General features: G+C 40.4%; 2 protein-coding genes across 3 annotated transcripts in view; both read left to right on the top strand.

Annotated features, from left to right (window-relative positions):
* Positions 1-3,217, top strand: part of LOC107270185 (alanine--glyoxylate aminotransferase 2-like) — a 7,107-nt gene extending 3,890 nt beyond the window's left edge. For both annotated transcript variants that reach the window (XM_025087611.1, XM_015744976.2), the window contains 5 exons: positions 398-491; positions 620-828; positions 897-1,116; positions 2,350-2,751; positions 2,827-3,217. In XM_025087611.1, the coding sequence (XP_024943379.1) occupies positions 398-491; positions 620-828; positions 897-1,116; positions 2,350-2,751; positions 2,827-2,934 (1,033 nt within the window). In that variant the 3' untranslated portion in view covers positions 2,935-3,217. The remainder of the gene's footprint in view (positions 1-397; positions 492-619; positions 829-896; positions 1,117-2,349; positions 2,752-2,826) is intronic.
* A 1,587-nt stretch (positions 3,218-4,804) lies between these two features.
* Positions 4,805-11,301, top strand: LOC107270184 (vitellogenin). Its single transcript, XM_015744975.2, has 7 exons — positions 4,805-4,958; positions 5,113-5,831; positions 5,916-6,908; positions 6,979-8,089; positions 8,166-9,863; positions 9,948-10,426; positions 10,514-11,301. The coding sequence occupies exons 1-7, from the start codon at positions 4,925-4,927 to the stop codon at positions 11,165-11,167; spliced, it is 5,688 nt and encodes a 1,895-aa protein (XP_015600461.1). The 5' UTR covers positions 4,805-4,924; the 3' UTR covers positions 11,168-11,301.
* The last annotated feature ends 2,249 nt before the right edge of the window (positions 11,302-13,550 follow it).

Genomic DNA, 13,550 nt, shown 5'->3' with positions numbered 1-13,550 from the left:
TTTGGGTTTTTTTTTTTTTTTTTTTTTTTTTTTTTTTTTTTTTTTTTTTCATAGCGGTGTCGTTCTGCGACGTACCACTTAACCTGGAATTTAAATCAGCATTTGCACGGGTCAAAAGTGTCTCGGTACAAAGTATGTTTAGAACAAAGGTTAACGGTTTGCGTACGTTTTTCAAAAATGCAAAATAATTGCAATTGCCTGTGAGACGTTAATTGCTGGTTAAGTGGTTGATACGTCGCAGTTGAAAATATTTCAGGCATAAGATAAAATTTGACGTTGACCTTTATTCTTAGATTTGATCTGTGGACGTGTGATAGCATATAAACATATATGTATCTGTAAGGCAATTAAATAATCTGTTAAAAAGATACGGTAATGATAACTATTTTGATTATAGCGCCTATCATGGACATCTGACGTCAATGATTGATATCTCGCCGTTCAAGTTCAATCAGCCCAATGGCACTGGAAAGAAGGATTGGGTTCATGTGGTAAGCATATTTATCATATATACATTTCTTATTTATCAAATCGTCAGATACGTACAGTAAAGTATATCACTTTAGATTTAATAATCTTGAGAATTCCAAAAGCACTCGTATCTGTTTTTTGTCTGCAGGCTCCCTGTCCAGATGTTTATCGGGGAAAGTATCGCGACGTGGACTATCCCAGTGAGAATCTCGGAGTAAAGTACGCCGATGACGTAAAGAAAATTTGCAACGATGTCACAGCAGAGGGACGTGGAGTTTGTGCGTATATCGCAGAGAGCCTTATGTCCGTAGGTGGACAGATTTTACCACCTCAAGATTATTACAAAAACGTGTACAAGTGAGTGGAAAAGTATTAAATAATCTTTTTTGTAATAAAATAAAAATTTTTAAAAATTGTATATTCAGACACGTACGAGATGCTGGCGGTGTCTGTATTGCCGACGAGGTGCAAGTCGGTTTTGGAAGAGTGGGTAGTCATATGTGGGCTTTCCAGTTATATGACGTTATCCCCGATATAGTGACAATTGGAAAACCGATGGGAAATGGACATCCCGTAGCAGCTGTGATCACTACCGAAGAAATCGCTGGTAGCTTCCGAAATACTGGAATCGAATATTTTAATACGGTAAGCCTTTTCGAGAGGAAATAATAAAAGTTTTTTTCACTGTTGGAATCACGAACCTATTTTCACCTGCATCGTAATTTCCGCGATACCTTCTCAGAATTTTCTAAATGTGCTATCAACCCGTTTATGTATTTGAATATATCTAGAACACATATGCGTGCGGTATCTCATACGAAGCGTTGAGTAATACAAGTGCATTGTATGGCACATGCATTATGCATGCGAACTTTATTTACGGGCCGACTATCTGATCATTGCATTTATCGCTGTTTAACCGACATCGATCCACCCAGCCACCCATCACTCCTCCCCCTAGTCACCAGTATACATATAGCTAATCAATTTTATCTATGCGCGCACACCAACCCGTGATATTTATGGCGCTCTGCATAGATTTTTTAAGCATTTGTTTCCCGGCGAAATTGAGGAAAAAATATTTGTTCCACCTCCATCAGACGCCATTTGTCAAAAGTCAATTTCGATTTTCCATGCTTTCCCTGATTTCCGACGATTTCACATGAGATCGACAAGCTTTTTCGAGACAGGCATTTTTACTCGGGATTTGTCCAATTTTTCTGTCTACCTATATTTTTTTCTCCATTTTTCACTCGAATACCACGTGTCGTGTTTGACCTTTACTGACGCAGCTGACATGATACATCATACAAAAATGAATTGTATTCACATTCCACGCGTAACCTGCATTTTTCAAATGATAATATTTTCTCTTGATAACTTATGTATGTAATTATATCATATCATTTATATTGACAGATTAAGAATACACGTGCCTCGATAAATTACAAAAGTTCGTAGGAAAAACATTTATCTATTTACTTTAGCAACTGGCACGTAAGGCATGACTATCCCAGACAAGAAAGCAGTGTTCCGTTTCTTATTTTTCCACAAGAAACACGTTCTCGTTTTAGCGTTTTACAAGGCTATGGCGTTTCCGATGGATATGTGGGATTACGGTACAGGAGGAACTACTCGAGCGCGTACGAAAGATATGGGATTTTTATATTATACGGCTAACTCATAAACTCCCTATTCTTCGATATACATAGAACGTTTCACTCTGGCCATATCGGCGGAATTAAATCAAGCTGTACAGCAGTCGGAGAATCTCAATGGAGATTTCGAACACGCTCGAATGCATTGGGAAATTGATAAAAAGTTGTCCGACGAATATTTTGCAACGGAACGAAATCAAAGTTTATCCTTTTCTTTCAGTATGGTGGAAATCCAGTATCTTGTGCAGTGGCGAATGCAGTCATGGAGGTTATCGAGCGCGAAGGACTCCAGGAGCATGCCTTAAACGTTGGAAATCATTTAATATCCCAATTGGAGAAACTCGCCAAAAATCATCCCATCATTGGCGACGTACGTGGTGCTGGGCTATTCGTTGGAATCGAATTAGTACGGGATCGAACAAAGAGAGTCCCGGCTACAGCCGAAGCAAAGCATGTTGTGTCGCGAATGAAGGAGGAGAAGATTCTCGTCAGCAGCGATGGACCTGATAATAACATTTTGAAGCTGAAACCGCCTATGGTGTTTACTATTGAGAATGCTGATCATTTCGTTTCCGTACTGGACGACGTCTTGCAAGAAGTTGAGGTTGATGACAACGATGAGGTAGTTATTTATTTTTCGGTGACATCTATTGGGTGCGAATGGACTTTAATTGAGGTTGTGTCTTTTTTTTTACAGATTCCTGATACCACAGCCATTCTTAAGGCTGTTATCACACCGGTGGATATTGAAGCTGCTACCCCTGTTGCCAATGACGTGGAACCGTTTCTCATTCGCGCTAGTTAATGTTTGATTGAGAATAGTCATCATGATACTTGAAGATGAGTGATAGAGAATCCACATTAGTTATTCATTATTACTATTATTCTGTAGTATGACAATTATAAGATAACGATAAGGTATACTTTTTGTACTTGAATTTCGGTAGCTCGTTGATATATAATATATTTTTGTAAATAATAAAATCTGTAAATAGGTATGCTAGTTTCTTCTGTATCGTAATATTTCAATGAATATTATAATAATTCTATTGTTATTGATAAGTAATAAAACTCGGTTATATAATTATTATCTCGTCATACTTATTGATTTTCCCTGAACCCATATGTGGCTTTGGGTTTGGATTAAGTAAAGGCCCTATATTTTTCATCAATCCGTATTCAACAGTTCAGTGCAGGGCGTTGAGCTGCACTGTTTCAAATGAGTCAAATTCTGCTGCTCGTCTCTGGTTTCGTAACTTGTATTACTTCCATCGTCTAGTTAGCTTTAGATAAAAATTTCGCGAATCTTCCTACACATGTAAGAAGTTTTGCACAGATTGAATACATTTTTTAAACTTGATTCAGATTCATTACAAACTTACAAGATGGATGTTTAGTCACATTTTTTCTTTTTTATTGTGGCCATTATCCACGATAGAATAATCAACCCCAACCCATGTAAAAATTTACAACGGGCCCAGTACTGAGCCAGTACAGCTGTCAATGTTAAGAACGTTGGCGCAGAGTCGGCTCCCAAGATCGGCAGAGCATTTATTGAATGTAGGAATTATAACAACCGTCGTCCGCCACTAGTGGGGCAATGCTTGGTTTAGGCGTTTTTCAGCAATAACTGTCTTTCGACATCGGCCGAGTATCAAAGATTGAGCGTTGTCAAAAAATTGGCTATTAATTGCACTCAATACTTTTAACTCATACGTACAATTTATTTAATTGCAGTCGAGGTAGGAAATGTTTATACAGGATGACCAGCTGTCGATGTTGCACTTACATGAACGCATACGAGCTTAATTTACAATAATTCTCTATACTGTATTTTGATTATCAAATGAGTACATTTTTTACTGCACCTTGTTTTTGATCCTCGACATCTACTTGGTCTCTGTTCCATCGATGAATTGTCTTATGAGGAATTTCTTGAATCTGATAATGGCTAAAGATCACAGCGATGACTGCGAAGGTTTTTGGGCTCAGAAAATTGACATATGATACATTACGGGATGGAGGTCATCGCGAAGCGGCACCGTGTCTTGTTTTTTAGTATAATAGAAGCGGCTGTGTTCACAGTCACAATCTAATTTTGGAGGACGTTCAGATTCACCATTGGGCCAGTACCAGGCCCATAGTTTGCCAGCGCTGGATCAACAACTGAAAATGACTATTGGCAAACGCTATACCGATTGCGAGCTGTTACAATAATTAAAGCAATTTTATTTTCTTGTGCATTTTATTACACTTACTGAAGATATTTGATGGGATCGCTGATGCAATTTTCCAATACGATTCCCATCACTATGATCGTATATTGGAATTTATGTTGCGTCCTATGAATGTCACCAAGCGTACAGCACGTTAAAATTTTACAGTTCATAATACCGATATTCCGATACCAATGTTCAATGAGAAATAATGCTGGATAGAGTAGATAGAGAAACGGTGTAGGGGTGTATCAAAGATGAACGTAATATCCTGTAGATAACGTATAGAGGATGTCAGTTATCAATACACGCGCGATAAGCATATAATTAATATCAATTTTGTTATTAAAGACACCGGATGCATATGATACAATGTTGCAAAGGTCAATAAAAGTGTGACACGTGCTCAAAGATCAGTCATTCTTACAAGCTTGCAAGGACAACACGGCGAAATCTGTAACTCGTGCCGGACGTTGTCAGATCTTAGGTCAGACCATCAAGCTGACACAGCAGATGCATTTTCATATAAAAGCTTTTGCAAGCTAGAAAGCATTCACTCCACATTTGAATCTAACCGATATGATGTGGTCTCCTTTGGTACTTTTGCTCCTTGGTAAGTAGAACTTGTGTTCAATAAAACTGTGAAAATTCATATTAGTATAGAGTTTTGATTATTATAGAAAATTGTGGTAATTTTCGAAATATTAACTTGCTATGGGAAGTGCATGTGCGGTATTTCATTTAACTTGTATTATTCGTACAAACAGCTGGAGCTGTGACAGCCGACCAGCACTATGGCTGGAAAAGCGGAAGTGAATATCAATATAACGTCCAAGGACGTACACTTGCTGCCCTGCATCAAGTGGCGGATCAGTATGCCGGTATTTCGATGAAAGCCCGATTGACCATTCAGCCTAAAGATGACAACACACTAAAGGCGAGAATTTCGAAGGCCCGCTATGCGCAGATTCATACGCAACTTCCTGGAGGATGGGATTCCCAGATTCCGGAGAAGACACTGGATTACCAGGAGTTCCCGATATCCAGCAAGCCTTTCGAAATTAAAATGAAGAATGGTGTGGTCGACGATCTCATTGTCAACAAAGACGTCCCCACTTGGGAAGTGAACGTGCTTAAGAGTATCGTAAGCCAACTTCAAGTCGATACTCAGGGCGAGAACTTGATCAAGTCCAGATACAATCAGGAACCTGAAGAGGATCAGCCTAATGCCGTATTCAAAACTATGGAGGATTCCGTTAGTGGTGAATGTGAAGTACTCTACGATATTTCTCGTCTGCCAGAATTCATCTTGCAAAGTAAACCTGAGCTGGTACCGATTCCCAATCTTCGTGGTGACGGTGATATCATTGATATTGTCAAGACCAAGAACTACAGCAACTGCGATCAACGTATGGGATATCATTTTGGTATTTCTGGAATGACAGACTGGGAACCCGGCACTAACGATAACGGAAGATTCCTTGCTGTAAGTTTCTTTTTATATCTATTTTCTTGTAATATTAATCGATTAGGGTGATTAATATGAAGATTATTATTATTCTATTTATAGAAATCATCTGTGAGCCGTATCATCGTCTCTGGTAGTTTGAAACGTTTCACGATTCAATCTTCAGTTACGACCAACAAAGTCATCCTGAGCCCTCATTTGCATGACAGTCAAAATGGAATGGTCGTGAGTCGTGTGAACTTGACATTGGAAGATGTTCAGTCTGTATCTGATGCTTTACCATCACCATCAAATGGTGAATCTACTGGAAATCTGGTCTACAGTTTCAACAATGCTTTTTCGGGAAATGAGAAACGTCGTCCTAACTACAATAATGACGACAGCTCATCCAGTTCTTCAAGTTCCTCCAGCTCTGACTCTGATAGCAGCTCAAGTTCCAGTTCCAGCAGTTCCAGCGAGGAAGATCGCAAGCGTGGAAATAATAGACGCGCACCTCGTGCTGCACCTTCCCATGCGAGGGATTCCAGCTCCAGCTCCAGCTCCAGCTCCAGCTCCAGCTCCAGCTCTAGCTCTAGTTCCATCTCTAGCAGCGAAGAAGAATACTTACAACCAAGACCAACGTTGAACGAAGCACCTGAAACTCCCTTTATGCCATTCTTCATTGGTTACAAAGGAAGCGCTGTACAACAGTCTAAAGAAGTGGACCCCGTTAAACAAGTCAAGTCCCTCGCTTCTCAGATTGGCAAAGACTTGCAAAACCCAAGCTCAATCCCTAAACAACAGACCCTAGAAAAGTTCAGCATCCTGACCAGCCTGGTCCGTACCATGAACACGAGACAGATCGCTGAAGCTCAGCAAGGATTATACAAATCTGCATCCGATGTTAACCCCGATAGTGAAAGCGATAGTATTCGTCGCAATAGCTGGGTTGCATTGCGCGATGCTGTTGCTGAAGCAGGAACAGGACCTGCCCTCATGTCAATCAAGGCTTGGATTGAGACCGGAAAGGTTCAGGGTGCCGAGGCAGCTGAAGTCGTTACTACGATCGCCAGGAGTGCTCGTACACCTACGCCAGAATACATGGATGCCCTATTCGTAAGTATCGTTGAACTATTATAAAAAAATATTCAAAGTAATACCTAATGAATTTTATTTTTAATTTTAGTCCTTGATAACGAAGTCTGAAGTTCAGAAACAACAGTACCTGAATTCGTCAGCCATTCTTGCTTTTACCGATCTCATCCGCGACGCTCAAGTGAGCAACCAATCTGCTCATAATCGCTACCCGGTACATGCATTTGGACGCTTCTCACCAAAGAGTAATCCAGCAGCACGCGACAAATACATTCCATACATGGCGGATCAGTTGAAGAATGCTATCAAAAACGGCGACAGCCCAAAGATCCAGTTGTTCGTTCGTGCACTGGGAAACATTGCTCACCCAAAAATCCTTTCAGTTTTCGAACCTTATCTTGAAGGCGAGAAGGAAGTTTCTACTTTCCAACGTCTTCAGATGGTCGTATCCATGGATAAACTAGCCAACCTTTATCCAAAATTGGCACGTTCCGTTTTGTACAAGATTTATCAGAACACTGGAGATGCACACCAGGTCCGTTGCGCTGCTGTATTCCAATTGATGAAGACGAACCCCCCAGCTGCTCTTCTTCAGCGAATGGCTGAATTTACTAACTTCGATCACAGCAAGCATGTCAATGGCGCCGTGAAGGCCGCCATTGAAAGTGCTGCCGAACTAGAGAATTACGACCAAAGGGAACTCGCACATAACGCACGTGCAGCTAAGGACTTGCTGAACTCTGAGACTTACGGATTCCAGTATTCTCAGAATTACCTCAGGGACTACGCTATTCAGGAAATGAACCTTGCCTACAAACTAGCCGCTAGTTATATCGGAAGTGAAGACGGTATCATTCCTAGAGCTGCTTTTGCTAGCTTCAAAGCTAATTATGGAGGATACAATGCACCAGCATCCCAGTTCAATGCCATGGTATCTAGTATCGAAGATCTTGCTACGGTATTTAAAGATCAATTCGTTCAGGATAACGATGAGAGCTATGAAAGAGGAAATGCCCGTAAAGGAAGTAGGAAGCACGGACATGGAAAATCAGGAAATCAATGGACAGCCAGCAGCATCGCTAAAATGCTGAACATTGAAGCAGAAGATGCAGAACAACTAGAAGGAAATTTCTTCATTAACTCGAACTCTGCCAGTCGCTTCTTCGCCTTTGATAATCACACCATTGAACAAATTCCCCATCGTAAGTACCACATTATGTCTAAATACATTTGAGATAACAAAAGTAACATATAACTTAATAAAACATTTTATTTCAGTCTTGAAGAAGGCTGCTCAGGCCCTGAAACAGGGTGAAAGTTTCAATCTGACAAAATTGCATAGCACTGAAATTACCCTTGGCTTCCCCACGGCAATGGGTCTTCCATTCGTCTACAGCTTGAAGATGCCGTCTCTATTGAAGATCGGCGGTGAAGCTCAAGTTCGATCCCAACCCGATCTTGCCAGTGGATCATCTGATGAGATCAATCTCCCATCAACCGTCAATGCAACAACTGATATCCATATCGTCTACTCGGCTCAACTTCAGGGCAGACTTGGATTCGTCGCTCCATTCGAACATCAGACTTACGTTGCTGGAGTCCAGAAGAATTTGCAAGTGAACTTGCCAATTCGTGCACGTGTCGATTACGACGCTGAGAACCAGAACGTTCGCGTGAAACTTCAGCCAATCGAGCAAAACAAGAACTACAGGCTTTTGCATTACAGTACATTGCCTTACACTGCCAAGCACAATATTCTTGAGCTGATTCCAGTCACTTCTGGCAACAATGCACATCTAGTCCAAAGACGCAAGCCGCAATCGCAAGAAGTCGTTGCTGGTGCAAAGACAACCGGTGTATCATTCCGCCTTGAAGCTGAAGCTGATGAAAATCCTCTCCAGCAATTGTACTCCTGGTCAGCCAATAAGTTCGCACAACACGACGCCATTTCTGCCGTTGCTTTCCCATGGTCTCAACAGAACATTCATTACAATAACTATAATCTCTACCTGGACCCCAGTGGAAGCACTGCCAACTCTGCTGTTATAACAGCTTCCTGGGACACTCTATCGGAAGATTCTAAAGAGGGTTCATCCAGCAAATCTTCTCCTAAGGCTCACGCTCCACAACCTTCAAGTCATAAACCTTCCAGTCAAAGTAGACAGAACGAACTTCTTCAGAAGGCTGCTGAAGGTATCCATGATGCCGATGCTGCCGTTCTCAATCTAGGAGTTGAATTCCCAGGCCACAATAATGCTCAGTTTGCGGTGACTGCCGCACGTGCTAGTAGCAATGTTGATGATCTGCAGAGGATTGTCTTTTACGCTTTTGCCAAGCCTGCCGAACAAGAGAAAAGAGAATTGTGCATTGCTGCTGAAGCTAGTGCACCCAATGTACCGGAACTTAATTACAATGCTGCATTGAAGGCTAATCCAAATACCGAATTCGACGTGGACATTCGTTTTGGCGAAGATTGCAAATCTGGTGCATCTGTAAATGTCCAAGGAAAATTGAAGCAAAGCAGGGACCGCAAGGAATACCTTGAAAACGAACCTCTTGCTAAGAAGTGCCAACAACAGATGGAACGTGGCTTCCAAGCTTCCCCAGGTTGCCAGAATATGACCATTCGTGCCAACATTATGGATCAGGGTCGTCTTAGTCTTAAATTCAATGGCGTCTCGAACGAATTGAAGAATTTGACTATGAAAGTTTTGAGACACGCTCAAGCTATGGCTTTCCCATATGCCTATGAGAACATGGTTAATCCTCAGGAACAACAGGCGAACAAAATCGACATTGCTTTCAACATCGAACCCGACTTTACAAGTGCTAATTTGTCTATCAACGCACCTAACATGGATGCTAACTTTACAAATGTGGAACTTAATAAGTGGGTTGTCCCCATTGTTGCTGCTCATCCAGTGATGTCTGTTGCTGAAAGATTAGGACATAAGGCTTTCGTGGGACAATATGCTCGTAAGTATAATTTTGTTATTTCTGAAGATGGATATTATAATAATGAAGTTTTATAATTACGTATTTATTACGTATTTATTTCAGCTACTTGCGCTCTTGACGACAATTACGTCAATACATTTGACAATACCACATACCCAGTGGAGCTTGGAAATTGCTGGCACGTTGTCATGACCTCTTACCCCAAGGAAGATCCTGATAATCACAATGGTGAACTCGATATTCCTGATGATATGCAAGTAAGCATCCTCAGTCGCGAAATTGGCAGCAACCAGAAGGAAATCAAGATTGTTCTCGGAGAAGATGAAGTTCATCTGTCACCATCTGGTTCTTCCAAATCTTCTCGCTCTTCTGGTTCTTCCGGTTCCAGTCGTGGACAAGTAGAGGTTAATGGAAACAGCATCAAGTTCTCCCAACATAACAGCTATCAGCACAATCATCAGAATGACGATGATAATGAAAACGTCTTCCAAATTTATGAACTTCCCGACGGTTCCGTCAAGTTTACTTCAGAAAAATATGATATCGACGCAACGTACGATGGTGCTCGCATCTTGATCCAGGTACTTGAAATGATCCTGCCATTAAGATAGAATAATAATAAGAAATATTTTTCTAATATTAATAATTTTTTATTCCATATCCAACAGGCATCCAACAAATACCGCGATTCCATCCGTGGTCTTTGCGGTACCTTTGATGGCGAACCAGCAACGGACTTCACTACACCACAGAACTGCGTTCTGAAGAAGCCTGAAGAATTTACAGCAACCTACGCTCTGGTCAATGGAGAGCAATGCGAAGGACCAGCTCGTGAGAATGCTGAGCGTGCTCGTCAAGCTCATTGCTCTACGCAGGTAATCCTGTATGGAAACGTAGTGAGCGACCAGGAAGCAGGCCGCCCCAGGAAGGAGAACAACAATTGGGGCAATAGCCATTACTGGAATCGTAGCAACAAGGGTCAGAACAAGAAGGAACATGGAAAGAACAGTCATGGTTCTTCATCCTCTAACTCAGATCGCCAAAATCAACGCCATTCAGGCAAGTCCTGCCAGACTCATCGTACCTTGGTGATCGAAGAGGATCATCAGATCTGCTTCTCCCTGAGACCAGTTCCCACTTGCGCTTCCGGTTGCCAAGCTCATCAGGAAAAGAGAAAGAACGTCTCTTTCCACTGCGTCCCAAATAGTGGTGCTGCTCAAAATATGGCTGAACGCATCCGCAAGGGAGCCAACCCTGACTTCAGTCAAAAGTCAGTCTCTAAGAATATGGAAATGACTGTGTCTCTTACCTGCCGTGCATAAACTGAACTTATCCTTTTAAATGATACCCGACGACTATCGCTGCGTCCCATGGATAAATGACTTCTTTTAAAAAAATTGTAAATTAATATTGTAGTGCTGTGACACTATGCAATAAATTTCATAGCTTCAATGGAGTTGGAGAATTAATTTTTTAATACATTACCTGCCCCTCATTCTGTTACAAGAATCTCATTATTCTCGATAATATTTTTCATGACATTTGAGAACCCAAAGAATCCACTAGTTAATGGTATGATTTTATATCTTATTGTTAATAAAGTAACGATTCTTAAGAAACCAAGAAGGTATAATGTAATGTTTGGGGTAGTTTTCGCGGGATTGGATTAGCTTCTTTTCTTTGTAAATCTGTCGGGCATGGCTCGTAAAAATTTTATTCGAATAATTGACGCCGATGCGCACCGGTTCTGTGATTTTATGTATACGAGACCGATATTGCAATTTTAGATCTTGGAGCATATTCCATTTTATAGTTTGTACGATTGATGACACGTTATTTAGTGACGTGCGCGCGCATTCATTTATTATCTTATCACTGGCCAATTATTTTCATTGTGTACGGAAGAAATATTTGTATATTGTTCATTGATACAAGAAGAATATCCAGTGGAAAATCTTTACCATTAAATTATGTTAATCATGAACTTGCCATATGCTCTAATGGATATTAGAAGCTATAGTGTAAAATTCCTACTGAAGATAATACACCTTTAACGTGTATTCATAAAGTTTGAACTAGCTAGTATTATTAAATTGATTATACGGTACGTGCACCCCTGTACAACGATGCATGAAAATATCAACTCTTTGTAAAATTATGAAGTTTCATAGCTCGGCAAGGCTGTTACGTAACATTTTCAGTATTCTGAAAATGTTGGCGCTAGGAAGTTAAGCTTGGGATTATATTTACAACCACATAGTAGTCTTCCTTATCGGATGAAGTAGAATGACGAGAATCTGTATTAAATATTTCAAATATTTTCAAAATTACCGCATTTCTAAAAAAACATAATCGATTAGTCGAAAATATTATTGATAATTGAAAGGACTTTTTTTTAGAATAAAGAAACTGTGAATGAAACTATAGGTGGCTTAGGTAGCACGCAACATTTTTAACCATTAGTTAAAACGATTAGTCTCAGGACACGCGAGCCTGACTTGTTAATATTTCTTTTCCAAACACAATTACGCAATACGATATTTTATCGTTGATAATTGATAAGGATATCACGAAAGTTAGAAAATATTTGAATTTCTAAAGTCTGGAAAGCCGATATCTAACTCGAACAAAATTTCTTATCTAGTTGAAATGACACAGTGTGTAGATATGTGTACTTCGTAGTGACGTCAACTAGTGTCAACAATCTTGCTAAAAGTGTTGATACGGTCGATTTGTGTGCATCATAAATCATACGCGACTATGCGTTTACATATGCGTGAACAAACCAAAGGACAAAGACGGTACATCAATTTCTATTTATCCAATTTCCACTAGCAGTTTTATAGTAACGAATGGTCGATTAAATCCGCTCAAAGTTCGCAACTAAGAGCCAAGTCAGAAAGCGACTGATAAACTACAGAAAGTTCTGGCCTTAGTTAAATAACTTGTTTCGTTGAACACAATTCTTGGATAATCCAGGATAACTAATGGAAATTGTTTTATAATTCACTGAATCTAAAAAACAATCTCGAAATAACAAGTATTCAATCCGTTGTAAAACTAAAAAGTTAAAAGTTCTTAGGAAATACCATCCAAACAATGATCCACAGTTCATTCGATTATTTCATCTGGGACCTACGTGAAACAGAGGTAAAGTAAACTTCATCTCTAAGAAAGTCAATTTCACTCTCTTTGTTTACAAATGAGTGTCCCTTGCGCCTCCTGTCACTTTGGCATAGATGTCGCTGTTCTTGCTCGACCCTAAGGTATTCTCCATGGACCTTTTCGTGGAGTAGATTCGAGCCCGTAGGCAGCAAACACCGTAATCAAGGGAGAAAACAGTGACGGGCTCTTCTGTGTCAGCAAAAAGTCTCTGAGGTTGCAAGAAATCCGTACCAACTATCCTTCCTCTCTGAGGAGCACTTGGATGTGCGCAAAAGAGTGCACAAGTGGGTATATGGATGAAGTGGCGAGAATGGAAGACAAGGGAGGATATGGAAAGGAGAAATATAGTAAGAACGATAGTGGTAAAGGATGAAGTAGAGAATTACGAAGAAGGGAGATAAGAAGGAAGCAAGGAAATACTTAGAGGCTAGATGACGACAGAAATTCTTCTTTAGAATCCAAGACAATACTGATATATTGCGCTGTTGCATTACGCAGGCTGCCCAGACGTCACCGGATAAAAAGGAAAGCGTCTATAGC

Source organism: Cephus cinctus, unplaced genomic scaffold (assembly GCF_000341935.2).
Source record: "Cephus cinctus unplaced genomic scaffold, Ccin1 Ccin1_scaffold0709, whole genome shotgun sequence".
Classification (NCBI taxonomy): domain Eukaryota; kingdom Metazoa; phylum Arthropoda; class Insecta; order Hymenoptera; family Cephidae; genus Cephus; species Cephus cinctus.
This window is presented reverse-complemented; position numbering and strand designations above follow the sequence as displayed.